Source organism: Ornithorhynchus anatinus, chromosome 10 (assembly GCF_004115215.2).
Source record: "Ornithorhynchus anatinus isolate Pmale09 chromosome 10, mOrnAna1.pri.v4, whole genome shotgun sequence".
Taxonomy (NCBI): Eukaryota; Metazoa; Chordata; class Mammalia; order Monotremata; family Ornithorhynchidae; genus Ornithorhynchus; species Ornithorhynchus anatinus.
The window spans coordinates 57,084,864-57,111,889 of NC_041737.1; the positions used below are offsets into that span (position 1 = coordinate 57,084,864).

Genomic DNA, 27,026 nt, shown 5'->3' on the forward strand with positions numbered 1-27,026 from the left:
TCGCTGAACTTCTCTGGGCCTCAGATCGTCAGCCCCGTGAGGGACAGTCACTCGGTCGAGTGTATTTATTGAGTACTTACTATATGCAGATCAGCTGAGCGTTTGAGAGGAATTAACAGGGACTGTGTCCAACGCGATAAGCTTGTATCGTCCCAGGGCTTAATACAGAGAAGCAGGAAGCAGCGTGGCTCAGTGGCAAGAGCCCGGGCTTGGGAGTCAGAGGTCATGGGTTCGAATCCCGGCTCTGCCACTTGGCAGCTGACTGTGGGCCAGTCACTTCACTTCTCTGGGACTCAGTGCCCTCATCTGCAAAATGGGGAGGATGACTGTGAGCCCCACATGGGACAACCTGATGACCCTGTATCTCCCCCAGCCCAGCGCTTAGAACAGTGCTCTGCACATAGTAGGCGCTTAACAAATACCAACATTATTATCATTATTACAGTGACCGGAACGTAGTAAGCGCTTAACAAATACCATATATATATAAATTTCAGGGAGGGGGGCTTCAGCGCAGAGATACTAGGTGACGAAGGGAGTGGGGACCCCGGGGGGTCCCGGGAGGGAAACGGGCGCCTGTGGGGAAGGGTCGCAGAGGAGGGGGTTGCCTTGGGACCCCGAAAAGGGAGGGTATAAACCAGGGACCCCCCCCCCCCAGCAGTCTCCCTCCTGGGGACGGGGCGACCTCGGGGCCTAGAGGCAAGAGCCCGGGCCTGGGAGCCAGAAGGACCTGGGTTCTAACCCAGCCTCCGCCACTTATCTGCTTTATGACCTCGGGCAAGTCGCTTCTCTGGGCCTCAGTTGGCTCATCTGGAAAATAGGGATGAAGCCTGGGAGCCCCATGGGGGTGAGGGGGGTCTGCGTCCAACCTGATGTCCACCCCAGCGCTTAGGACAGGGCTGGACACGAAGCAAGAGCTGAACAAGGACTATCATCATTATCGATACAATTACCACCACTACTACTAACCATCATCTGGGAGCGGGGAGGCCTGGCCCCCACCCGGCTCACCGTTGCCATGGTGACACCCCACCCGCTTCCTCTCGGGTCTGACTTTCTCCTTCCGCTTGCCGCGGCCCCGCCCTTCAGCGCACCGCAGGGGAGGCGGCGCCCCCTGGCGGCGGCATCGGCCGCGGCACCCGCCGCAGCGCCCCCTGGCGGCGGCATCGGCCGCGGCACCCGCCGCAGCGCCCCCTGGCGGCCGCCGTTCCCCATCCCCCTTCCCCCCCCCAACGTCCTCCCCCTCACCACCTCCGACCGGGACCCTCGAGTTTCCATCACTTTATTTTGCAAAAATAGAAAACTCAGCGATTCAGCAATACAGCGGGCGAAGGGAGGGGGGTGTAAACGAAGGGGGCTGGGAATTGGGGGGACGGGCGGGGGGGGGGGGGGGAGGCGTATTTGGCAGCTAAATACAAACTGGGGCTGGGGGCGGGGTCGGAGGGAGGGGCCCTGGGCTGGCTGGGGGGGGGACAGGTCAAGGGCAAGTCCGGGATGTAAACAAAAGCTAATAAATAAATAGAGGCTTCGTCTTGGGGTGGGGGGGAGGGAGAGGGTGGGAGGGGGAGAAGAGGGGGACAGCCAAGCGGCCCCCCCCCCGCCCAGGGCCGAGCTGCTCTGAGGGGATCAAGGCACTGGGGAACGAGGGGTCGGGGCAGGAGGTGGGGACCCCCCCCACCCCCACCCGGGCCCCTCTGTAGTGTTGGGGGAGGGGAGCCGCCCCGGACGGCTGAGATGTGGGGCGGGGGGAGGGGGCCAAGGCACATGGCTTGGAGTTTGGGGGGCGAGGGCGTGGGGGCGGGGCGGAGGGAGACGGAACGGGCCGGCCCCCGGCCCGCTCCGGGCCCCCCGAAGGATTTGCGGGGGGGGGGGCCGGAAGCTCCCCCAAGACCCCTTTGTATTGCTCCCCCCACCCCCCCAATTTTGGTCACTAGTGTTCTCGCTGTCTCAGAAGCACCTGGCTGGGGTGGGGGCGGGGGTGGGGGCGGGAGGTCACCACCTCAGCACCGAACCCAGCCCCCCGGGGCCTGGGCGCCCCAGGCTCCCCCCACCCCCCCCAAACCTCGAGGTTTATCGTCCGGGCCTTCCCGCTGCCGTCCCCCGTCCCCCAAGGCACGGAGGGGGCGTCAGGGGAGAGGAGGTCACAAGTGCAACGTGGAGGAGAGCGGGGAGGGGGCTAGAAACTTTGGCCTAAACCGGGGGCGGGGGGCGAAGGCAACGCCGGGACGGGAGGGTGGGCAGAGTCTGACGCCCGGTCCCGACAGCCGCCCCCACCCCGGAGCGTGCGGTGCCCCGCGCGGCCCCCTCTGGGGTCCCCTAGGGCGCGTCTTCGTCGGGCTCGCCGCCGCCGGGGCTGTCGTCCTCACTGGGGGGGTCGGCGGGGGGTCCGGGCTTGGCGTCGCCGTTGTCTTCGAACATCTCCGGGTTCTCCAGCATCTCGCGGATGAGGGGCGGCATGGGGCCTGGGATCTCCATCTTCAGGGTGATGGCCCGCTCTGCGCCTGGCGGGGGACGGGGCGGCGTGAGCCCGCGCGGGGGACCCCCCAACTCACCCGCCTCCCGGCCTCTCCCTCCCCCCGCCCCGCGGCCCGGTCCAGCTCGAGGGTTGCCCTTTCCTCTCTGGCCGATCGGATCCTGCGCTTCGCTAATAGCGAGGGTATCTGATAAGAATATCGGTTGAGCGCTTATTATCCTGGGCCAGTTGGATCCAGTCCCTTGTCCGCCGTGGGGCTCCCAATCTCAATCCCCCTTTTCCAGATGAGGTCACCGAGAAGTCAAGCGACTCGCCCGAGATCACCCAGAGGACAACTGGGGGAGGCGGGATGAGGACCCGTGACCTTCCGACCCCCAGGCCCAGGTCTGGCCCCTAGACCACGCCGCTAGACCCGAGCTGTGAATAATAAGTATCCGTTAAGCGCTTACTATGTGCCGGGCGCTGTTGTAAGCGCTGGGAGAGATACAGGGTAATCAGGTTGTCCCACGTGGGGCTCCCAGTCTTCATCCCCATTTTCCAGATGAGGGAACTGAGGCCCAGGGAAGTGACCCGCCTTGCCCCAAGTCGGCCAGCTGACAAGCGGCGGAGCCGGGATCGGCACCCACGACCTCCGATTCCCAAGCCCGGGCTCTTTCCGCCACGCCGTGAAGCCCGCCGTGCGCTTCGCGTGGGGGAAACGTAGGATCCCCAAGGCCGGGCCCCGGTTGCCGGTGCCGCCACCCGCGGGCCGGGCAGGGGCCGGCCGGCGCCCACCTTTGGTGCTGATGCCGCGGAGGTCGGTGATCTTCATGAGCATGCGCGGGAACATGTAGGGCTGGCTGGGCCGTCTTCGCCGGGCGTAAAGTTTCAGGGCCTCCAGCAAGGGCTCCTGGAGCTTGTCCACCTTCTCGGGCTCCTCCAGGTCCATGCGGTCTGGGCGGGGGGCGGGCAACGAGGTGGGGGGGATGGAGACGGGGTGGGGTGGTCCCGCCCCTCTTGGGAGCGGGCAGGCTGGAGGCGGCTATCGGGACCGATGCGGGCCGGGGGCACCGGGGGCATCTGGGGAGGACGGGGCGTCCTCGGTGTGGAAACGGGGGTCCCGGGGACGGGATGGGGGGAGGCGGGCACAGGTGGATGGGGGTTCTGGCGGAAGGACGGATCTCCCGTGGACGGGCCGGGGGGGAAGACGGTTTTGGGGGGCACGGGTGGGGCAAGGGGGTCCTGGGGATGGGGTCGGGGGCATCCCGGCTACCTCCGCAGATGAGGCAGATGGCGCTGAGCAGGCCGGTCTCGGTGTCGTCCATCTCCAGGGGCAGCAGCTGGCCGGCGAAGGCGAAGACCAGGTCGGTCAGGGGGCCGAAGCCGGCGTTGTGCATCTGTGTCCGATTCAGGGTCAGCCCGTCCGAGAAGGTCATGGTGTCCTGCTCCGGGGTGTACCGTGTGCAGATCCGCAGCATCTGCGGGCAGCCGGACCGCTCAGCCCCGCGGACACCCCTCAGGGGACCCGGGGAGGGACGCTGCAGCCTCTACTGGGTGCCCACCACTCGCAAGAGGGATAATGACAACCATCGCGATACTCGTTAAGCGCTTACTACGTGCCAGGCACCGTTCTAAGCGCTGGGGTACCTACGAGGTCATGGGGTGGGACACGGTCCCTGCCCCACGCGGGGCTCACGGTCTTCGTCCCCGTTTCACAGGTGAGGGAGCCGAGGCCCAGAGAAGTGACTGGCCCAAGGTCACCACAGCGGACAAGCGGCGGAGCCGGGATTAGAACCCAGGTCCTTCCGACTCCCAGGCCCTGCTCCATCCACTAGGCCCAGGTAGGTAGACGGGATCCTTGCCTTCGAAGAGCTTATGATCCACGGGGTGCAGAGCCCTGTGCTAAGTGCACGGGAGAGTACGACACCGGCGCTTAGAACGGTGCTCGGCACATCGTAAGCGCTTACCAAATACCATTATTATTAAGAGTAGGAAGATTTGACCCCTGGCCTCCAAGAGCTCACCGGGTATAGAGCACTGGGCTAAGCGCTTGGGAGAGTACAACAGAGAAGCAGCAAGGCCTAGTGGAAAGAGAGACGGGCTTGGGAATCAGAGGAGCTGGGTTCTAATTCCAGTTCTCCCACCCGTCTGCTGCGTGACCTCGGGCAAGTCACTTCTCGGTGCCTCATCTGTAAAACGCGGATTCAGTCCCTGTTCTCCCTCCTCTTTAGACTGCGAGCCCCACGTGGGACCTGCTTCTCTTGTACCTACCCCAGTGCTAAGGACGGTGCTTGGCACAGAGTAAGTGCTTATCAAATACCACAATTATTATAATACAAACGGGATAGGTCGACATGATCCCTCCCCTCAAGGAGCTTACGGTCTAGCGGGACGGGACCCACAGTCAAATATATTGCCGCTAGCTACCGCTCTTTCTCCTCACTCCTGTCACCACCCTGCCTTCGACCCTCCCCTCTGACACTCTCACTCTGTACCCACAGGATGCCCTTGCCAAGGCCCTCTAAAAAAGCCACATCCTCTAGGAAGCCTTCACAGATTGACTCTCCCCCCCTCCCTATCGCGGTCTTGCCAACTCCTCAAACCCCAGTGCGCCGTCATTGTTTAATACTTTCTCTTAGGTCCGTATTCCTTATTCATTCATTCATGAGGCTCCTGGGGATGGAGCGGGGGGGAGACAGGTTCGGGGGGCACCGGGGGGCAGAATGGGTTCACGGCACCGTACTAGGCGCTTGGGAGAGGACAATACATGATAAACAGACACACTCCCTGCCCACGGCGAGCTGACAGTCTAGAGGCGGGGAGACAGACATGAATAGAAAGAAATAAATGAGGGGGGATGACAAAAGGGAGCAGGTCAGGGCGCTGCAGAAGGGAGTGGGAGAAGAGGAAAGGGGGGCTTAAGTCAGGGAAGGCCTCTTGGAGGAGATGGGCCTTCAGTAAGGCTTTGAAGGGAGGGAGAGGAATTGTCTGTGGGATCTGAGGGGGGAGGGTGTGCCAGGCCAGAGGCGGGACGCGGGCCGGGGTCGGCGGCGAGACAGACGAGATGGAGGCAGAGTGAGAAGGTTGGCATTAGGGAAGCGAAGCGTGCGGGCTGCGTAGTAGGAGAGTAGCGAGGTGAGGTAGGAGGGGGCGAGGGGATTGAGTGTTTTAAAGCCACTGGTGAGGAGTTTTTGTTTGATGCGGAGGTGGATGGGCAACCACCGAGGAGTGGAGAGACACGTCCTGAACATTTTTTTAAGAAAAACGATCCGGGCAGCGGAGTGAAGTACGGACTGGAGTGGGGAGAGACAGGAGGCTGGGAGGTCAGCAAGGAGGCTGATGCGGTCATCCAGGCGGGAGAGGATGAGTGATGGGATTCACGTGATAGCAGTCTGGATGGAGAGGGAAGGGCGGATTTTAGCCCCGTCGCGAAGGTGGGGCCGACGGGATTTAGCGCCGGATCGAATACGAGGGTCGAAGGAGCGAGAGGAGTCGAGGAAAAGGCCAAGGTCTCGGGCTCGGGAGACGGGAAGGATGGGGGTGCCGTCTGCGGTGAGGGGAAAAGTCAAGGGGAGGACAGGATTTGGGTGGGAAGATAAGGAGCTCGGTTTTGGACGCGTTAAGCTCGAGCTGACGGGAGGACATCCAAGTCGAGATGTCTTGAGGGCAAGAGGAAATGCAGAGGGGGAGAGAGATCAGGGGTTGGAGATGTCTGAACTAGGAATATCCCTTCCCCACCGGGGCAGATCAGTCTCCCCGGCTAGACCGTAAACTCCCTGAGCTGGGGGGATCAGGTCTACCACTTCTGGGATTGGGTATTTTACTCTTTGCCTCGATCTCCCCTCTTAGTCCGTAAGCTCCTAGTGGGCAGGGATCAGGTCTATTCACACTACTGCCCTCTCTTAAGCGTTTAGTACAGTGCTCGGCACACAGAAGGTGTATCTGTGATTTATTTTAACGTCCGTCTCCCCGTCTAGACTGTAAGCTTCTTGAAGGCGGGGATCCCGTCTGTGGACCCTATCGTATGATACTCTCCCAAGTGTAGCTGCAGTGTGGCCTAGCGGTCAGAGCCCGGGCCCGGGAGCCAGAGGAGCTGGGTTCTAAATCCCACCTCTGCCACTTCATACATTAAAAATTACCTGTGTATTTCTATTAGCGTTCGTCTCCGCCTCTAGACTGTAAACTCGTTATGGGCGGGGAACCCGTCGGCTAATTCCGTTGTGCGGGAGCAGTCGATCAGCCGTGTTTATCGAGCCCTGAACGCTGTAATAAGCGCTTGGGAGAATATATCAGAACTGGTGGACGCGTTCCCTGCCCACCAGGGAGCTTACAGTCCAGAGAGGGAGCAGACATTAACACAAACAGTGAGCTCATTGTGGGCAGGAATGTGACCGCTTGCTGTTCCTTCATCCCATCGTATTTATTGAGCGCTTATTATGTGCACAGCACTCTACTCAGCGGTTGGACCGTACAATTCGGCAACGGATAGAGACGATCCCTGCCCAACGTACTCTCCCAAGCGCTTGGTACAGTGCTCTGCGCACAGTAAGCGCTCAATCAATACGACCGAACGACCGAATGGATGAATTTATAATATAAAAAGGGGCAGAGCCGGGAATCAGAACAGAAGAGTGCTCTGAAGGTCACAGGCGCTCAGTAAGTACCACTGACGGACTGTCCGCTGTTTGGCTCCGGGCAAGTGACTTAACTTCTCTGGGCCTCTCATCTGTAAAATGGGGATTCAATTTTAGTTTTAAATCAAGAGCCTGCTTAAACTCTGAAGCCCCAAGTGGGAGAGGGATCGTGTCTGATCTGATTATCTTCTATCTACCCCGGGACTTAGTAGAATAAGTACTACTAATTATTTAATCAATACAACCGACTGATTGATGAATTACTAGCGACTGGATGGACGCCCAGGGTCCGTCTCATCCCGCCTCTCTTGCTCATTCATTCATTCAGTAGTATTTATTGAGCGCTTACTATGTGCAGAGCACTGTACTAAGCGCTTGGAATGTACAAATCGTTAACACATCGGCTCCCCTCACCCAATACGGGATCTTATTATTAATCGCCTCGACTGAGCGCTGACTGTGAGCTCACAGTCTCAAGGCGCTGGAGGTGGGATCTTGGGTGAAAAGGGGGAGGGGGGGAGAGGATGGGGTCTCCCTGGGTCCGAGGGTCCAGTTGGGCTTTATTAATAATATTAATTAATAATAATATGAATAATAATAACTGTGGTGTTTGTTAAGGATTTACTATGTGCCAGGCACTGTACTGAGCAGTGGGGTAGACACAAGGTAACTGAGTTGGACACAGTCCCTGACCCACATAGGGCCCGTGGTCTTAATCCCCGTTTTCCCGATGAGGTAACTGAGGCCCAGAGAAGTCAAGTGACTCGCCCAAGGTCACCCGGCAGACAAGTGGCAGAGCTGGGATCAGAACCCAGGTCCTTCTGACTCTCAAGCCCGGGCTCTACCCGCTAATAATAATGGTGATGGCATTTGTTAAGCGCTTACTATGTGCCAGGCACCGTACTCAGGGCTGGGGTGGATACGAGCAAATCGGGTTGGACACGGTCCCGGCCCGACGGTCTCAATCCGCATTTTCCAGATGAGGTCGCTGAGGCCCAGAGAAGTGAAGTGACTCGCCCAAGGTCACGCAGCAGACAAGTGGAGGGGCCGGGATTAGAACCCACGACCCTCTGACTCCCAAGCCCGGGCCGGGACCTCTCTGCCCTTGAATTTGGGGGTTGGGCCACGGTGGATTCCAGGAACCATAAACAATCGGAACGGCGGGATGCACCGAGAGACCGTCAGCTCCTCGTGGGCGGGGAACGCGTCCGTTTATTGTTCTATCGTCCTCTCCCAAGCGCTCAGTACGGCACCCCGCACACGGTGAGCATTCAAAAGGACGCGCCCGAATGAAGACGTGGCGAGCGCCGGATCCCGGCCGAGCGGGTTGGACACGGCCCCGTCCCCCGCGGGGCTCCCTGCCGGGGGGCCGGGGGGCCAGGGGGTGGAGGGGGAGGGGGCTCTGACCAGGATGTCCAGGCAGGCGGCCTTGAGGAGGGTGATCTGGTCTGCAATGCTGAGGGTGGTGAAGCCGGGCAGCCGCTTGGCAAACTCCACGATCTTGATGATGCACTTGGTGGCCAGCTCGCTGAACTTATCCCACAGCCCCAGGTCCAGCTGCACCCGGTGGTCTGCGCTGGAGTTCTGCGGGTGGGGGGCGGGCGAGGGTGAGCAGCCCCCTCGCCCTCCGAACCCCAGGGGCTCCCCCGCCCCGTCCGTCATCGCTCCGGAGGCGCCCACCCCTCGCCCCGGGAGGGCGCGACCATTTCCATCCTTTCCCCCTCCAGGCCTTAAGCTCACTGTGGGCAGGGAACGCGTCTGTTTATTGCTGCATCGGGCTCTCCCAAGCCCCGGCCACGGTGCTCCGCGCACGGTAAGCGCTCGGTAAATACGGCTGGATGAATGAATCGTTGGTAGCCTGGGGGTTTTTCTTAACGGGGTCTGGGCCTCCTCTCAGATCTTCCCGCCTCCCGCCCCCGACTCCCCTAAAACCTCCAAAGTTGCCCCTTCCTTCCCAAATCCCACCGATCCGCTCGCGTCTCCCACCGCACCCCAGCTCGCACTCTGGCCCTCTCGAGCCCACTTCTGCTCAGTGGAAATCCCCGTCTGACAGCGGTTTCGGTCACCACCACCCCCCAGCCCCGCTGCACTTGATGACGACGGCGATGGTATCTGTTAAGCGCTTACTATGTGCCGAGCACTGTTCTAAGCGCTGGACCTACGTCCCTATCTGCCATTTATTTCTTTCTGTTCGTGTCTGTCTCCGCCCTGGACTGTAAGCTCACCGTGGGCCGGGAGCGTGCCCGTTTATCGTTATATCATGCTCTCCCAAGCGCTCAGTACAGTGCTCTGCACACAGTAAGCGCTCGATAAACACGACTGAATGGATGAAGCCCCTCCACCAGTGATACTGCTGGAGCCAGGACTGCGTTTATTCGGTCGTATTTATTATTCGGTCGTCGTTACTGGGCGCTTATTGTGCACAGCACTGTACTAAGCGCTTGGGAAAGTACAATACGACAATAAACAGTGACCATCCCTGCCCACAGCGAGCTCACAGTCGCTTAATACAAATAAATTAAATTACAGATCTATCCCTAAGTGCTCTGGGGCTGGGACGGGGGGAAGAGCGGAGTTTGAAACGCGAGCTTGCAGTCGAATGGGGAAGTTCATTAGCAAAACCTCAGCCCGCCACGCTCCAACCCGTTGGTTGCCCCTTTCATTCAGCCGTATTTATAATCATAACTACGGCATTCGTTGAGCGCTTAGGATGCGCCAGGGGCCGTACGAAGCGCTGGGGTGGCTACAAGCAAATCGGACTGGACACAGTCCCTGCCCCACGTGGGCCTCAGGGTCTCGACCCCCACAGAGGAGGTCACTGAGACCCAGAGAAATGAAGTGAGCGGCCCGAGGTCCCCAGCGGTGGCGATGCCGGGATTGGAGCCCGCGACCTTCCGACTCCCGGGCCCGCGCTTAGCGTGTGCAGGGCGCTGTGCTAAGCAGTTGGGAGAGGACAAGGCGACAGGCACGTCTCCCGCCCCCAGAGAGCTTAGAGTCTACCTGGCCAAACCTTTCCGGGAACCCGTCGGCTTCCCGCCGCCCTCGCCCCAACGCCCCCAGCCCGGCCCCGGAGGGGGTGCCCGCTCACCGTGGTGTACTTGCCCAGCTGGCAGAGGGAGGGGAAGGTTTCCTGGTGGGCCTTGCTGACCTTGGCGATCAGCTCCTCCAGCTGGGGGCTCAGCTGGTAGCTGTCCGGTGGGGCGCCGCCGCCCCCGCCTTCCTCCTTCACCTCCTTCTTCTTCTTGTTCCGGTCATTCCGCACCGCTGGGACCCCCGGGAACAGTCCCCCACTCCGGCTGAGCCTCGGCCGTCCCGCCCCCCTCCCCGGGGTCCGCGCCGAGCCCGGGGGAGGGACCGGACCCTCCCCTCCCCCCGGTCCCGTCCCGCCCCAGCCCGGGCGGCTCCAGTTGCCCTTCCTGTCACCCCAGCGAGCCGGGGAGGATACGCGGACGGCAGGATATCTACTTATAGCCGTGGCCGGCACAATGCCGGGGGGCGCCGGGGACCCTCCCCCGGCCCCCCTCGGGCACCCGACCGAGCGGGAGAGGTCGGCGGGCAGGGCCGGGGCCTCCTACCTTCCTTGGACATGCCGACCTGGAAGCACTTCTGCAGGCGACAGTATTGGCAACGGTTGCGCGTCACCTTGTTGATGATGCAGTTCTTGTCGCGATGGCAGGTGTACACCATGTTCTTCTGGATGCTGCGCCGGAAAAACCCCTGCGGGCACGGGCCGGGGGGGGGGGTCACCCGGGCGCGCCCGGGCCAAGCGGGGCCCGGGGGCGGGGGGGGGGGACCGAGGGGCCGCCCGCCCCAGCCTCTCACCTTGCAGCCCTCGCAGGAGCTGACGCCGTAGTGGTAGCCCGAGGACTTGTCACTGCACACGAAGCAGGGCTTGTAGACGCGGGGCGGCGGGGGCGGGGAGGGCGAGCTGGGGACCATCTCCTCGGAGCTCGTGCTCTGGGTCTCCACCGCTGCGGGAGGGAGGCGCCGTCCACCCGGGGGCTCGTGGGGGGACCCCCGCCCCGCCTCTCCCGTCTCCCTTCTAGCCCCGCTCCATCACCCAGTCGGCCCGGGCCTGGGAGGCGGAGGACCTGGCTTCGAATCCCCGCTCCGCCTCCGGTCCGCCGGGTGACCCGAGGCGAGTCACTCCGGTGTACAGCTCTAATTTATTTATCCATTCACTCATTTAGATGACCATCTGTCTCCCCCTCTAGACCGTGAGCTCGCTGCGGGCAGGGATGTGTCTATCTGTCGTTACACCGCACCCTCCCAAGCGCTTGGCACCGTCGGCGCTCAATAGGTAGGACCGAATGAACTTCACTGCCCCGGGCCTCCGTTCCCTCCTCCGTCAACTGGGGGTGATGACTCCGAGCCCCATGTGGGACTGGGACTGCGTCCGACCTGATGGGCTCGTATCTTCCCCGGTGCTCAGTACGGTGCCCGGCACGTAGTAAGTGCTCAACGGATACAACGGAGAAGCAAAGGAAAAATCACCCCCTGCTGGGTGCTCAGTGCTTAGAACAGGGCTTGGTGCCTAGTAAGCCCTGAAGAAAAGCCCATCATCATCATTACCCCACGATAACCCAGCCGCCACCCCAACCTGTGACCCTCCCCCCGTATGGTGTGAGATGGGATCTCAAAGCACTCTTGGGCAGCCTGGTAAGGTTGCGGGGCGGGGAGATCCGGGGTGGGAGCCAGGCTCCGACTGGGCGTGGGAGGGGCTGGGTCCGGGAGAGCGGGCATATAGAGGGGAGGGGGCCGGGAGGGCACACGTGTGCCCGCGAGCCAGGGACCGACAGGACACGGGGATCCTGGTTTGGGGTGAGCCCTGCTCCCCGCCCCCCAAATGTAGCTCTCTTGTACATCCCCCAGTAATAACGATAATAATAATTGTGGTACTTAAGCGCTTACTATGTACCAGACACCGTACCTCTTCCTAATATTCACGGTAACTGTGGGATTCGTTCAAACTTTACTATGTTCCAGGCACTCAGCTAAGCGCTGGAGCACATAATCAGCTCCCACATGGAACCGGAGGGAGAACGGGGATCGAACCCCCATCTTGCAGACGAGGAGAACCGAGGCACAGAGGAATGAAGCGATGCGCCGGAGGTCACGCAGCGGATAAGCGGTAGGGCTGAGATTTGAACCCAGGTCCTCTGACTCCTAGGCCCCGGCTCTTTCCGCACAGAAATTACCCTCGAGACGGTGAGCTTGTTGCGGGCAGGGAACGCGTCCACCGACTCTGTGGAAGTGCACTCTGCCAAGCGCTTAGGACAGTGCTCTGCACACGCTAAGTGCTCAGTAAGTACCTGGGTCCGCCTTCCCCATTAGATGTTACGGGCCTGAGGGCAGGGTTGGTGCTGACTAAATCCCCTATCCCCTAAATCCCCTATCCCCTAAATCCCCTACGATGACGACGACGATGATAATGCTAAATAATAACGGCATTCGTTAAGCACTTACTATGTGCCAAGCACTGTGCTGGAGTAGATATAAGATAATCGGGGCTCACGGGGCTCCGCGCACAGTAAGCCATCGATCGCTACTACTGATCGACAGTCCGCCACCTGTGGCCCCGTGTCTCCCTCCGATGATAATTACGGTGTCTGTAATTATAATCCCGGTCTTCGTTAAGCGCGTTCCAAGTGCCGGGCGCTGTACTAAGCGCCGGGGTGGACCCGAGCGAATCGGGTCGGACACAGTCCCTCGTCCCACGCGGGGCCCGCAGCCGCAATCCCCGTTTTACAGATGAGGTCTCTGAGGCCCAGAGTAGTGACTCGCCCAAGGTCACACAGCAGACGAGCGGCGGAGCCGGGATTAGGACCCACGACCTTCCGACTCCCAGGCCCGGGCTCTATCTAGAGAAGCAGCGTGGCTGCGTGGAAGGAGCCCGGGCTTGGGAGTCGGAGGTCGTGGGTTCTAATCCCGCCTCCGCCGCTCGCCATTTGTGTGATTTCGGGCCGGTCGCTTCACTTCTCTGGGCCTCATCTGTCAAACGGGGATGAAGACTGTGAGCCCCATGTGGGACTACTTGATGACCTTGTATCCCCCCCCAGCGCTTAGAACAGTGCTTGGCACGTAGTAAGCGCTTAACAAAGGCCGTCATTATTATTATTACTGTCCGCCAAGCCGCGCTGATGGATCAGCTCCATCGATGGTATTTTCCGAGTGCTTACTATAGGCAGAGCACTGGACTAAAGGCTTGGTGGAGAACAGCACGAGGGAGTTGGCAACCTGAGGTCCCCGCGAGAGCCCCGGGGAGCGGGTCGGGGCGAGCCCCGTAGGCCGGGGGGCCAGCAACGGGGGGGGGAGTCGGTCTGAGGGGTGTCACGGTGGGTGCCGGGGGGATGAACGGAGGGTCGGCGTCTCCCCGCCCGGGCCGCCATCTCGTCTCTTCCCCCGCCTCCGGCTGGGGCGGTTAACTTGGGACCCAGGGCCGAACCGGGAAGGCAGGGCGCTTGGGTCCCCGTGATGGGCGGCCCGGGCCCGGGGGCGGGGCAGGGGTGTCCACTCTGTCCGCAGCCCTCCGCCCGGCTTCCTCTCTTGCGAAAGGGCCGGGTGGGGCGGGCACCGGGCGGAGGGGGAGGGGAGCGGTCGCGGGCAGTGCCAGCCGGGCACCCCGGAGCGGCAGGAGAGGGACCCGGGCATTTTTAAGTGTGTGCGTCGTGGGGGGGCGGGCAGGGCGGGGGATGGCCTCCGTCCCGGCCGGGGTCCCTCCCCGGGGCTGGGGTCGGGGCGGCCCGCCCGCCCGCCCGGGCTCGGCCGGCCGGCGGCGGGGGACGGGGGGCAGGGGGCGGCGGGGTGGAGCCGGGACATGGTTTTAAAGCCCGAATTGCTGAAATTGAGGAAATTCCTGGCCGGGGGCCGGCTGGGCCGGGCCTCCGGGCCGCCGGGCCTCCGGGTCGCCGCCGCCACCGCCGCCGAGCTTCAAACGGACTCCGGGACCGCCTAAACGCTCCCAGCTGTGATCCCGGCTCCAGCCCCGCAGCCCGCCCGCCCCTGCGGGACCCCCGCCGCCCCCCGCCAAACACACACACACACACACACACAGAGCACCCTCCGACCCGCAGGCGCCCCTCCGCCCGCTCACACAGAGATGGGCACACACACCCACCTTAGGGACAAACTCAACTGCCAAAGAAGCCCCTGCCCACACAGCCACCCCCCCCCAGACACACACACACACAAAACACAAAAACACCTGGTACCCCCCTCAGGCAGACACACCCACACCCCCATCACACAGAGATGGGCACACACGGTAGGGAGAAACTCACCTGCCAAAAAAGCCCTTGTCCACACAGCCATCACCCCCAGCTCCTACACACACACACACCACAAAAACACCTGGCACTCCCAATCATCAGACAGACACACACACACACACACACACACCCCCCCTGTCACACTGAGATGGGCGCACACAAACGTTAGAGACAAAGTCACCTGCCAAAGAAGCCCCCGTCCACACGGCCACCACCCCCAGCTCCTACACACACACACACACAACATAAAATCAGCTGGCAGCCCCCACCAGCAGACACACCCCCCCGGCCCACAGAGATGGGCACACGCACCCACGTTAGAGACAAACTCACCTGCCAAAGAAGCCCCTGCCCCCACGGCCACCCCCTCCCCAGCTCCTTCACCCCCACCCCCCCACACATACACACTCTCTCACACACACCCCCCCCCTTGTCATTAGATCTGACCGCTCTGCTCTGGAACCAGAAACGGCCTCGGCTGGTAAACAGCCCCTGTGGGTGCCAAGGAGAGAGACGGAGGGGACAGGGCGCTCCCTCCTGCCGGGCCCCGGTGGGACCCCCTCCACACCCCCAAATCCGGACTCCTGGTCCCTCCTCCCCCACGCCCCCACCCCCGGCCTCTCTCCAACCCACGCTTCAAAGCTGCCCCTCTCATCTGCTGCCGTTTTTATGACCTCCTGTTCCCAGGCCTTTTATTACCGGCTTCCAAGTCCTTGCCTCCCCCCTCCCCTGAGCCCCCAACCCTGCACCCCCTAACCGATGACACCCCCTCCCCCCGGGGACCCTCCTCCAGCACGTCTTGCCACGCCACCTCTCCAGATGCAGAGAGAGAGACAGACAGACACGCACGCTCGGACACTTTCCACCCAAAAAACTTTCTGTCTTTCCAAAGTTCCCAAGGCACCGGCCTCCCACCCCTCCACCCTACACCTCCAGAGATCACACGGGCGTGCAAAAACGAGGCACACACACCACACACGCAGACACACACACAGACGCACACACACACAACTCCCCCCCCCCCCCGTCCCCCACCTCCTCTCTGAAGTTCTGAAACCAGGCCCGGCTCCTCCCCTCTCCTTCCACCCGAGAATTGCAAGCAGGGTGAGCGCACAGACCCACACATACACACACACACACACAGACCCACACCCAGAGTCACCGAGGGGGCACAGGATATACACCCACACAGTCGGCTCACATCACTTTCCTCCCCGTCGGCCCCCACCCGCGGCGGACACACACACGCCCTGCCGGACTCACGCCACAAACATCCACAACAGCAAATCGCGCGCACAACAGCGGGACCCCCCCCCCCACCACAACCCGCGGACACACAAACTTCCCCAAAGGGGTCTGGAGCCACGCAGACAAACCCGGAGCCACCGACGCCCACCCCAAAACACACACAAACACCCCCACGCACCCCTAGAGCCACCCCGCACCTATTAACCCCTCCCTCCCCCGTGTCCCCACCCACGACACCCCCATCCCGGTTCACAAAGTCACTCTCCCGACCCCCCCCCCATTACCTCCCGGTGTGTGTGTTTGGGGCGGGGGGGGGGTGTCAGGCCCTGGGGCCACACGACACGGGGGCCTCCGCGGCCCCCTCCCCAAATGCGAGGACGCACAAGCGCTCCCGCCCCATCCCCAAACGCACCCACACCATTTGCCCCCCAACTCCGGCCCCGCTCGGCGAGCACCCCCAGCCCCTCGTTTCGGGGGAGGTGGGTGCAGATTTAAAGGCCAGACCTCCCTCCCCCCCGCCGGGTGACCCCCGGCCACCTACACTGCGGCCAGGAGAAGGGTTCGAGTCCGGCGGCGAAGCAAGGACTGGCCCCGTTCTTGCGCAGCAAGCCGGTCCCGGAGAAGGCCTCCATGCAGTCGTACATAGCGCCGCCCGGGGCCCGGGGACACCGGGGGGCTTCGGGGACACCGGGGGGCTTCGAGGCCCCCGGGGCCGAGCTGACCTCCTCCTCCTCCTCCCCCCTCCCCAGCGGCTCCCCGCTCCTGGGGAGGGGGCGAGGCTAGCGCAAGGCGGCCGGCTGCATGGAGGTGGTTTCGGGGGTCGGCCCGCACCGGGGAGACCTTGGCTTCCCAAAAAAAAAAAAAAATCCCGGAGGGGCTGGAGGTGGGGGGAGGGGTGGAGCCGGGTGGGGGGGCGGGCCCGAAGGCGCGTCCACGCCCCCCCCCGCCCTCGCCGCTCACGTGCACGCCCCGGCCCGCGGGCGCGCCCGAGCCCGCCTGCCTTTCGGCGGCCGCGCACGTGCCGGGAGGCGCGCGGCCGCCGGCCCTGCCCCCCCCCCTCCCCCGCCAGGAGGCCCGTGCGCGCGGACGCCCCCTGGCGGGGAGGGCGGCAGGCCCACGCGCGCGCGCTGGGGCAGCCCGCCGCTCCCCCGCGCACGCGCGCACCCCCCCCCCCACGTCGGAGGCTGGCCGGGCGCCGCCGCGCGCGCTCGGCCTCCCCCCCCCCCCCCCGCTCCGGCCCCTCCGCGCGCCTGCGCAGACGGGGAGCCGGGGCACATTCCTGCGGCTGGGCGCGCGCCGCCCCCTCGCTCCCTCCCTGCCCGCCCCTCCCCCCCCCCGGGCGGCGCGTGCGCGTGCGCGCGGCCGTCGGCGGTGAACTCTGCGGGAACCCCCCTCGGGCCGGGAGGGAGGGAGGAAGGGCGGGCGGGCGCGCTCGCTCGCTCGCTCGCTCGCTCACCTCCCCCTGACCCCGCCCCGCCCCAACGCCGCCGCCAGGACCGGCTCCCCGGCCCCACCCCGCCTCCCCCTGCCACCACCGACTTCCTTCTTCGTCCTCCCCCCGCCCCCGAGACCCCCACCCCTTCACGCAATAGTTATTTAGGGAGCGCTTCCCCCCACCCAGGCGTGTTCCCCCCCTCCCCGGTCCCTCTGAGATAGCTCGGGGGTGCGAGGCCCGAAGGGAGGTGAGGCCGGGCCACGTCAGGAGTTTTCCCGGGCGGGACGAGGACGAGGGGAGGCCCAGCCCCGGGACAGCAAGCCAGCGACGGCCACTCCCGGAAACCGCCCCCCTCCGGACCCTCGGCCTCCCTCGGCCATCCTCCCCTTGGCCATCCTTTTCTCGTCCGTCCCCGCTCTGTCTTAGACGCTCCCTCGGGGCCGCCGAGGGACAGGGAGTGGGAGCGACGCCCTGCACACATGCACACGCACACAGACCTTATGCACACACACATGCACACACACATGGACACACACACACACACACACCCCCGGAGGAGGGAGGTGGAGCAGGGCGGGGCCCCGGCGCTTCTAAGAATCTCTGATGCAATGGAACTGGCCGGGCCGGGCCGAGGGGTGGGGGGAAGAAAGGGGGAGGGGCCTGGGAAAAGAATTGGGGTCGGGACCTGGCGGGGGGGGGGGGGAGACACGCACCAAATATCGAAGGCATTTCTGAAGGGCCGACTGTGTTCGAAGCGCTGGGGGGAGATACAAAGTCATCCCACGTGGGGCTCACCGTCTTCATCCCCTTTTTAATAATGTTGGTATTGGTTAAGCGCTTACTATGTGCACTGCACTGTTCTAAACGCTGGGATAGAGGCAGGGTCATCAGGTTGGCCCGCGCGAGGCTCCCCGTCTTCATCCCCATTGGACAGAGGAGGGAACCGAGGCCCGAGAAGCGAAGTCACTTAAATGGTGGTATTGGTTAAGCGCTTACTATGCGCTCAGCGCCGGGGGATACAAGGTGGTCTCACGTGGGGGTGACGGTTTTCATCCCCATTTTACAGAGGAGGGAACTGAGGCGCAGAGAAGTGAAGTGACTGGCCCAAAGTCACACAGCTGGCAAGCGGCGGGAGTGGGGATTAGAACCCACGACCTCTGACTCCCAAGCCCGGGCTCTTGCCACTGAGCCCCGCCGCTTCTCGAAGTCAGCTTCTTGGGCAAAGTCACACAGTGATGGAGCCGGGATTAGAACCCATGACTTCTGACTCCTAAGCCTGGGCTCTGGGGTGGCTGGGGGCGGGGCCTGAAGACGAGGGGAAAGAAAGGGGTTGGGGCAGGTGAGGATGGGGGGGGCAACTGGGGTTGCTTGGGGGGCGGGAGGGGAAGGGGTTGGAGCTGGTCGGGGGGTCGGGGACAGGGCCTGGAAATGGGCGGGAGGAACGCGACGAGGAATGAGGGGCCTAAAGGGCGGGGTCGAGATTGGGGAGGGGGCGTGGGGGTCTTTTAGTTCTGGGGAAGGGGCGGTGACAACAACACAAGCCCACATTATTATTAATAATAATAATAATGGTATCTGTTTAGTGCTGGGTCCCCTCACAGCCTTCCCGTTCTGGGGAGGGGGCCGCGGCCCACCCAAGCACACACAAACACACATATGGTTGACGGTCCCTAGACGACCCTCCCCACCCCCTTCGCCTTGCGGCCTTCGAGTCCCGGGGAATAATCACAACGGCGGTATTTGTTAGGCGCTCACTATGTGCCCAGCGCTGGGGTGGATACGAGGAAAGCAGCTCGTCCGGCGTGGGACTCACGGTCTCCATCCCCCTTTTCACAGATGAGGTCACGGGGGCCCGGAGAAGCGAAGTGACTCGCCCAGAGTCACAAAGCTGACGCAGGGATGGTGGAGCGGGGGGATTCGAACCCATGACCTCCGACTCCCGAGCCCGGGGTCTTTCCACTGAGCCACGCTGCCGGAGACTGCGAGCCCGTCATTGGGCAGGGATTGCCTCTATGGGGCCGGGTTGTCCATTCCAAGCGCTGAGTCCAGTGCTCTGCACATAGTCGGCGCTCGATAAGTACTATTATTGAATGAATGCTTCTAGGGAAGAGGTGGCAAGACACACACACATATTGATGTGCCCTAAACGACCCACCCCGTCCCTTGGCGGTCTTCGAGTCCGGGGGTGGGGGCGGCGACAGACACACTTGCGCATTCACAGACACACACACACACACACACACACACACTCATACACTTCCCTCCCCGAAATCCAAAAGGTCTCAATTAAGGCGGGCGGCCTAGCCGGTAATTAGAACCAGAAGCTGGCGGGGCCCGCAGGGGGAGGGCACAGAGTTGGGGGTGGGGGGCTGCCGTGGGGGGGGGGGGCCGGAAGCTGGTACTGGGGGAGGGGGCGGCGGTTTGGGCTGGTATGTGGGGGCCGGGAAAGCCGGGCCAGCGGCCGGCCCCCCTGCCCGGGGCTAGGGGGACTCCCAGGGAGGAGGGGGGCACCGTGCCCACCCCTTCCCAGCATCCCCGACCCCCCCCTCCCGCCCCCCGGCCGGGGTTGGCACAGCCGGCCGGGAGGGGAGGGTTGGGGGGCGGAGAGAGGGAAGAGAGGCGGGGGGCGGGGGGGACCTGGCCCCGGGCCCCCCCAGCCCTTATTGCGGCAATTAGGCCCATTACCTTCTAGCGTTTCATGAGAACCAGATGTGCCCGGCCGGGGGGGGGGGGGCTGCTTGACTCACCCCCCATCCCCCTCCTGTCCCCCCCCCCCCAAAAAACCCAGCTTGGGCCTCCCGGGCTGGAGGAATGGGGGGAGGGGGAGACAGGGAGATTTGCCCACGAAGGGTGGACCACCCTAGCAAGAGGTCCGGGGGGCTTGGCGGGGGTGGGGGGCCCGGATGAGGGCCGACACTCGGCCTCGGGTCTCTGCGGGACACGGGGGGGGGGCGGGGGGGAGGGGCACTGAAGAAAGGGGACCCCCGGGGTGGGAGGAAGAAAGGGGGAGAGGCCCAGGCGGGGATGGGGAGGACGGGGATGGGACAGTTGTGGGGGCGGCTCCCCGCCGGCCTCCCTTCTCTCCTGGCCTGGCCTGTCCTCTCCCCTCCGGCCTCCTCTCCAGCCTCCCTCCCTCCCTCCTCCTCCTCCCCTGCTCTCCCCGCCCCGCCGGCCTGGCTTCCTGTTACAATCAAAGCCCCGTTTGTGTCGGCGTCGGCACCGGAGCCCGAGAGGGAGGAGCGGGAGGAGCAGGAGGAGGAGGAAAAGGAGGAGGAGGAGCAGCGGAGGGAAGGAGGAGCAGGAGGGGAGGAGCAGGAGGAGGGAGGGAGGAGCGGGAGGAGAAGGAGGATCAGGAGGAGGAGGGGAGGAGTGGGAGAAGGAGGAGGAGGTGCGGAAGGAGGAGGAAGGGAGGAGGAACAGGAGGATGAAGAAGGGAAGAGCGGGAGGAGGAGGATCAGGAGGAGGAAGGGAGGAGCGGGAGGAGGAGGATCAGGAGGAGGAGTGAAGGAGGAAGGGAGGAGTGGGAGAAGGAGGATCAAGAGAGGAGGAGGAAGGGAGGAGGAGGAGGAGGAGGGAGGTGGCTGCGGTTTGTTCTTGGAGAGACTCCTTAGCCGCCTGACCTGACCCTTCTCCTCCTCCTCCCTTTGCCTCTCCATCTCTCCACCGGTGACTTTCTCTCTGACACGTCTCTGTCTCTTTGGGCTTTCCTTTGTCTCTCTGAATCTCTCTGCATCTACGCCTCTCCGCTCTGTGTCCCTTCCTGTCCCTGGATCTCTGATTCAAGCCGTAGTATTACGGCTTACTGGATGTACTAGGCGCTTGGGAGAAGGCAGTATAACAGAGTTGGTAGGCGCATTCCCTGCCCACAACGAGCTGTCAGTCTAGAGGGAGAGACAGACGTGAATAGAAATACATTTTGGATAAGGACATAGGCACTGTGGGGCCGAGGGAGGGGAGGATAAACGGTGCAAATCCAAGGGCTCTGGGGCTTTCCATCTCTGGTATTTTGCCCCTTGGCGTTCCCGCCTCCAGCCCAGGTTTGGGGGAGGGGGATTCATTCATTCACATTCATTCATTCATATTGATTGAGCGCTTACTGTGTGCAAAACAGAGGGGAGAGAAGGGAGCTGAGACCTTTTATTTGGATTTGCACCCTTTTTTTTCATCCCCAGGCCTACAGCACTTAGGTCCACATCCGTAATCAATTTATTTCTATTAATGTCTGTCTCCCCCTCTAGATTGTCAGCTCCCCGTGGGCAGGGAACCCATCTACCAACTCTGTTTTATTGTGCCCTCCCAAGCTCTGCACACAGTAAGAGGTGCTAGATAAATACCACTGATCGCTGGATGGATTGATTGACACCTCGGTCCCGGAGCCTGAGGAGATCCCCCCCCCCCCAGGCTCTTTGCCCTTATCCCTCGCCCTCTGACCCCTGCCCTCTGACCCCCACCCCCTGGGCAGACACGCACGGCTCTATCGGAAGCCCCCCTCCAGAGACCTACGCAGGGCCACACCATCGCGCTCACATGCCCTGGTTGAGGAATGTACACACATCCGCAGCCCCACACCCACCCGCTCGCATGCCCCTACAAGCCCCCCGCCCCAAATTCAAACATGACTTCAGTCTAAGCTCTCTGCGTCCTCTCTACCACTTCCCCCAAGCCCCCTCCCCGCCAGCTCCCTAAAGGAGGGCAGGCTCACTTGGGACTAGCCGGGGACCACAGCGGAGAAAACCGGTCCCAAAGGGAGTCCAACCCTCAGCTTCCCAACCCCCTTGCCCGGAGCTCAGAAGGCCATGAGTTCCAATCCCGGCTCCGCCACTTGCCCGCCGCGTGACCTTGGGCAAATCACTAGACTTCTCTGGGCCTCGGTTCCCTCATCTGGAAAACGGGGACCGTGAGCCCCACGTGAGACGGGGACTGCGTCCGACCCGATTTGCCCGTATCTAACCCCAGCGCTTAGTAGAGTGTTTGGCACATAGTAAGTGCTTAATGATTATTAATTATTATAAGCCTTTAGGAGTGGGGGAGGTGACATGTGGATAAGAGCGGTCGAGATAAACTCTCCCTCACCTCAGCCATTCCCCTGCAGGACTGTAAGCTCGTTGTGGGGAGGGAAAATGTCCTCTCCCGAGCGCTCGGCACAAAGCTCCGCACCCAGTAAGCGCTCAGTGGATACGACTGACTGACTGATCCGTGCCCACCCACCCGTGGAAAGGTAAACGGGGATTGGGGGCATGTTTGCAGAGGGAGCCTCGGGGTTGGGGGGACATGGGGAGGAATGGGGGTAGCTAAGGGGTCTCAGGAGGATGGGCTCCCCTGGGGGTCCCTCTGCAGTCCCGGGCCCTCTGGGAGACTGGAGCCCTGTGCCCTCTGGGGGTCCCATGTAGGGCTCACACTCTTCATCCCCATTTTGCAGATGAGGTAACTGAGGTCCAGAGAAGTGAAGTGACTTGCCCGAGGCCACCCAGTAGACGTGTGGCGGAGGCGGGATTAGAACGCATGACCTTCTGACTCCCAGGCCCAGACTCTAGCCACTAAGGCAGTCTCTGCAGCCTGGGCTCCTCTGGTGGTCTCTGCCACCCTGTGCCCTCTGGGGGGGGGGGTGTCTCTGCAGCCTTGTACCTTCTGGGCATCTCTGCCGCCCTACGACTTCTGGGGGTCTCTGCAGCTCTGGGCCCTCTGATGGTCTCTTCAGCCCTGTGCCCTCTGGGGGGTCTCTGCAGGTCTGGGCCCCTCTGGTGATCTCTACAGCCCTGTGCCCTCTTGGCCGGGGGCGGGGGAGTCTCTGCAGCCCTATGCCTCTGGTGATCTCTACAGGCCTGTGCCCCTCTGGGGGGGGGGGAGGTCTCTGCAGGCCCGGGCCCTCTGGGGGATCCTCCGTGTTGTTCCCCAGCATCCCCCCCACGACCCTTCGCTCACCTTTATTCCCACCTCTGCGTTCCCCCGAGCCCCCGCCCCGAGCCCCCTCCCCGGGCCCCACCCAGACCTGCTGGGACACAGGGCCCCCTCCCCCTCGCCACCTCCCGCTCCCTGCCGCAGCAGCCATCGCCACTCTGCCCAGGCCTGCCTCCCCATCAGCCGCACCCTCCTCCTCTGCCGCCCCCCCACACCCGCACCCTGCCCCAACACACACACACACACACACACACACACCACTCCCCTAGCTCCCTCTCCCTCCCCAACCCAAGCCCCGGAGCCCAGCCGGGGACCCCTGACCCCAACTTGATCTGTGACCTCGCCCTTGACCCCATCCCCAGTGAGAAGGAAAGGCTACAGGGAGCCACTGAGGAGGGGACCCAGGCGCCCTGTCCCCTAGGGCCCCACCCCAAGTAGTCCTGCCCCCTGCCCCGTCCTATCCGTTCCCTGGGAGAAGAGTGGGCAGTAACAGGAAAAGCTACACTTCTCTAAGCTGGAAGGGGGATTCTCCCTGCTTGGGGGACCCCAGACCCAAAAGTTCTCCTCCTCCACCTCCTCTTCTTCCTCTCCACCCCTCGAATGAAGGCCGAGGCCGGAATCCCAGCTCGGGACTCCCTCCCATCCGATCCGGCTGCCCCGGCAGGTTTGGGGGGGGACGGGGAATCCCGCCCTCTCCTCGGGGGTCCCCCAGAAGGGGGCTGTGTCTGTCTCCCCCTCTGGACTCTCAGCTGGTTGTGGGCAGGGAATGTGTCTGTTCTACTGTTATAACGTCCTCTCCCAAGCGCTTAGTACAGTGCTCTGCACACAGTAAGGGCTCAGGAAATACGATGGACTGGTGGGATCAGGTGAAGGGGGTGGTCCAAGGAGGCTTTGGGGCTGAGGGGGGTGGGTCTGGGGTGGAGAGGGGAAGGGGGCCGGGAAGCAGTCTAGCCTGTTCTGTCCAGAATAGTGTGTGTGTGTGTGTGTGTGTGTGTGTGGTGGGAATGGTTGCCTCTGCCACATGCCCCCACACGCTACGCACATGCCACAAATGGGCCATCCCTAGCACATGCCAGGCACATAGCGTATCATGCTCCTACATGCCTCCTCGCCCCCTCACAGCAGCAGCAGCAGCAGAGAAATAAAGAGCTGGGCGTGTACAGAAACCCCCCACCTCCTCCCCCCCGGACAGGTGCACACAGACAGGCACACACACTTGCAAACGAATGCACAGATCTGCATACCCATACGTAGTCACATACAGGGACCCAAATGTACACACGTACACACACACACACTTCTTCACAGACATACAGTGATATACGGACACACATTCTCACACACTTGTACACACACAGATGCATACACACACAAACACACATTCACACAGACATAAGCTCACAGATACACAGGCCTACATAGACGTAAACTTAGACACACAATCACAGAGACACCCTCCTACCTAGACGCAAACTCACAGACGCATCCACACACAACCAAACTCCTACACAAACTCCCACAGATACACTCCTACTCTAGAAACACACACTCACACAGCTATAGACGTTTACACAAATACATACTGTCCTACATAGACACGCACTCACACAGACATATTCCCACAGACACCCTCTTCTCCATAAATAAACTCAGACACACACTCCTACAGAGATACACATTTACCCAGACACACACATTCACACAGACGTACTCTCCTATGTAGACGTAGACTCACACAGACGCACGCACGCACACTCCTCCAGAGACACACACTCCGTACATAAACATAAGCTCCCACAGGCACACACACACTTCTCCAGACGCACAAACACACTCCTATAGGGACGCACACACCCAGTCTCCTACGTAGACATAAAGTCACACAGACGCCCACACGTTTCTACGGAGACACACGCTCACACAGACACACACTTTCCTACATAAACAACCTCCCACAGACACACACACACACTCCTCCATAGGCATAAACTCACCGACACATGCACACGCACACTCAGACACACATACACACATTCCTGCATAGGCATAAAGTCACCAACACACACACACACACACACATTCCTCCATAGGCATAAACTCACTGACACACGCACACTCAGACACACACACACACATTCCAGCATAGGCATAAAGTTACCAACACACACACACACATTCCAGCATAGGCATAAAGTCACCAACACACACACACACACACATTCCTCCATAGGCATAAAGTCACCAACACACACACACACACATTCCTCCATAGGCATAAACTCACTGACACACACACATTCACCAGACACACACACACATTCCTCCATAGGCATAATCTCACGGACATACAGTCACACAGACACACACACTCAGACACACACACACACACATTCCTACATAGGCATAAAGTCACCGACCCACACACACAGACACACACACTCCTCCATAGGCATAAACTCACTGACACACACATTCACACAGACCCACCCACACATTCCTCCATTGGCATAAACTCCCGGACCCACAGTCACACAGACACACACATTCCTACATAGGCATAAACTCACCGACACACACAGTCACACCCAGACCCACACACACCCAGACCCACACTTTCCTACGTTAGCCATAAAGTCCCCCAGACCCCCCCCCATCCTACTCCCACCCACTCATGGCGGCACACACACCGCCCCACACTTTCCTACCTAGACAGAAACTCACACAGACCCCCCACACTCCTACGTGAGCTCACCCCCACCCAGACACCCAGAAACACACAGACGCACGGAGACGCTCTCTTCCGTCGGCCTAAACTCACAGAGATCCACGCACGCTCCGACAGAGAGGCGCACACTCCCCCAGACACACACTTTCCTACCTAGACACGGACCCCCACGCACTCCTACACAGGCCTACACTCACGCGGATGCACAACTCCCCCCTCCTCCCACCCCAGACACACACACACACACACACACACAGAGTTGCCAGATGATCTCACTGTTTCCAACTGCACTGCCAACCAGGCCCGGTCCCCCCTCCTCTTCCTTGCCTCCCTCTCGGTGCCCCTTCCTCACACACCGACCTCCTCCTCCTCCCCTTCCCAGCTCCCCGCTCCGCTCGGGGGGCTACCGGGGCGCCGCCGCCACCGGCCCGCCCGGCCCACCTGCCCGGCTCTGCCTCTCACGGGCCCGAGGGCAGGAGGGTGGGCAAGGATACCGGGGGAGCGGGCAGGAGCCTGGCGACGGGGCTTGCGGGGGGTGTCTCCGTCGAGACCCCCGGGGTCTCCGGGGAGAGCTCGGGGCCGGGGGCGGGGACCGCCATCCACCCACGGGGGGTTAAGTAGAAGCGAGCGAAGAGGGGGCGGGGGCGTGTTAGGGCTCGCCGCCTGGGCAGGCCCGACGCCAGGCCCCATGAGGACGGGGAGGAGCCCACGCCGCCCAGCCCCGCCGCCCCGGCTCGGCCGGGTGGGTACCCGCCGCTCCCAGCGGCCTCCGCCCCCGCCCCGGTGACGCCCCCCGCCACCCACCTCTTCCCCCTCCCACCCGGGGGGGCGTTCAAGCCTCCTCCTCCGCCCCCGTGGCCACCTCCCTCCGGGACCCCCGGCGGACCGGGCCGGCCACCCCCGTCCCCCTCCCGGACCCTCCGGACCCCCGGGTGCGGACTCACAGAGCGAGGCCATCTCCTTGGGGAGGTCGGGCTGGCCCAGGCCCCGGAAGCTGGCGCTCAGCATCTCGAAGGGGGGAGACCCCCGGAGGCCCCCGGCGAAGGCGAAGGGGAAGCCGGCCCCCGGGTAGCCCGGCCCGGGCCCCAGGGCCCCTGCCACGAAAAGGCGCTCCTTGTTGGCGGCCATGACGGAGGCGCAGGGAGACGGGCCCTCCTGGGTCCGCGCCGGGCGGGGGGGACCCTCAGCGGCGCCCCCCGCCCATAACCGCCTCCCCAGCCCGGGGGGCTCCGTGCCCGGACCCGGCCGGGTCTTCCCGGGCTCTGGGGCTCTGAAGGTCCTGTGGGGGTCGGGGAAGAGAGAGAGAGAGAGAGAAAGAGAGAGGAGGAAGCGTGAGCCGGGGACCCCTCCCCACAAAAACTCCAAC

General features: G+C 62.6%; 1 protein-coding gene across 2 annotated transcripts; it reads right to left on the minus strand.

Annotated features, from left to right (window-relative positions):
* Positions 1 to 2,037: 2,037 nt before the first annotated feature.
* On the minus strand, positions 2,038 to 26,810 carry RARG (retinoic acid receptor gamma). 2 transcript variants are annotated; one of them, XM_029074035.2, is made up of 8 exons: positions 26,605 to 26,810; positions 10,909 to 11,057; positions 10,662 to 10,803; positions 10,175 to 10,350; positions 8,494 to 8,670; positions 3,726 to 3,930; positions 3,248 to 3,406; positions 2,038 to 2,501 (listed from the first exon to the last, which is right to left on the minus strand). In XM_029074035.2, the coding sequence occupies exons 1-8, from the start codon at positions 26,786 to 26,788 to the stop codon at positions 2,317 to 2,319; spliced, it is 1,377 nt and encodes a 458-aa protein (XP_028929868.1). In that variant the 5' UTR covers positions 26,789 to 26,810; the 3' UTR covers positions 2,038 to 2,316. The 2 variants fall into 2 exon arrangements, with proteins under 2 accessions (XP_028929868.1, XP_028929869.1); XM_029074036.2 differs by lacking the exon at positions 26,605 to 26,810 and adding an exon at positions 16,144 to 16,440 and having other exon boundaries at positions 2,039 to 2,501.
* Positions 26,811 to 27,026: the final 216 nt, after the last annotated feature.

What these genes read in the sequence shown, in the direction of transcription:
- RARG (XM_029074035.2), bottom strand. Translation starts at nt 26,788, where the DNA reads ATGGCCGCCAACAAGGAGCGCCTTTTCGTGGCAGGGGCCCTGGGGCCC. An exon ending in CCGCCTGCCTGGACATCCTG is followed by an intron (nt 3,931 to 8,493) that starts GTCAGAGCCCCC and finishes GGCTGCCCGCAG; the next exon opens with ATGCTGCGGATCTGCACACG. An exon ending in CCGCGGCATCAGCACCAAAG is followed by an intron (nt 2,502 to 3,247) that starts GTGGGCGCCGGC and finishes GTCCCCCGCCAG; the next exon opens with GCGCAGAGCGGGCCATCACC.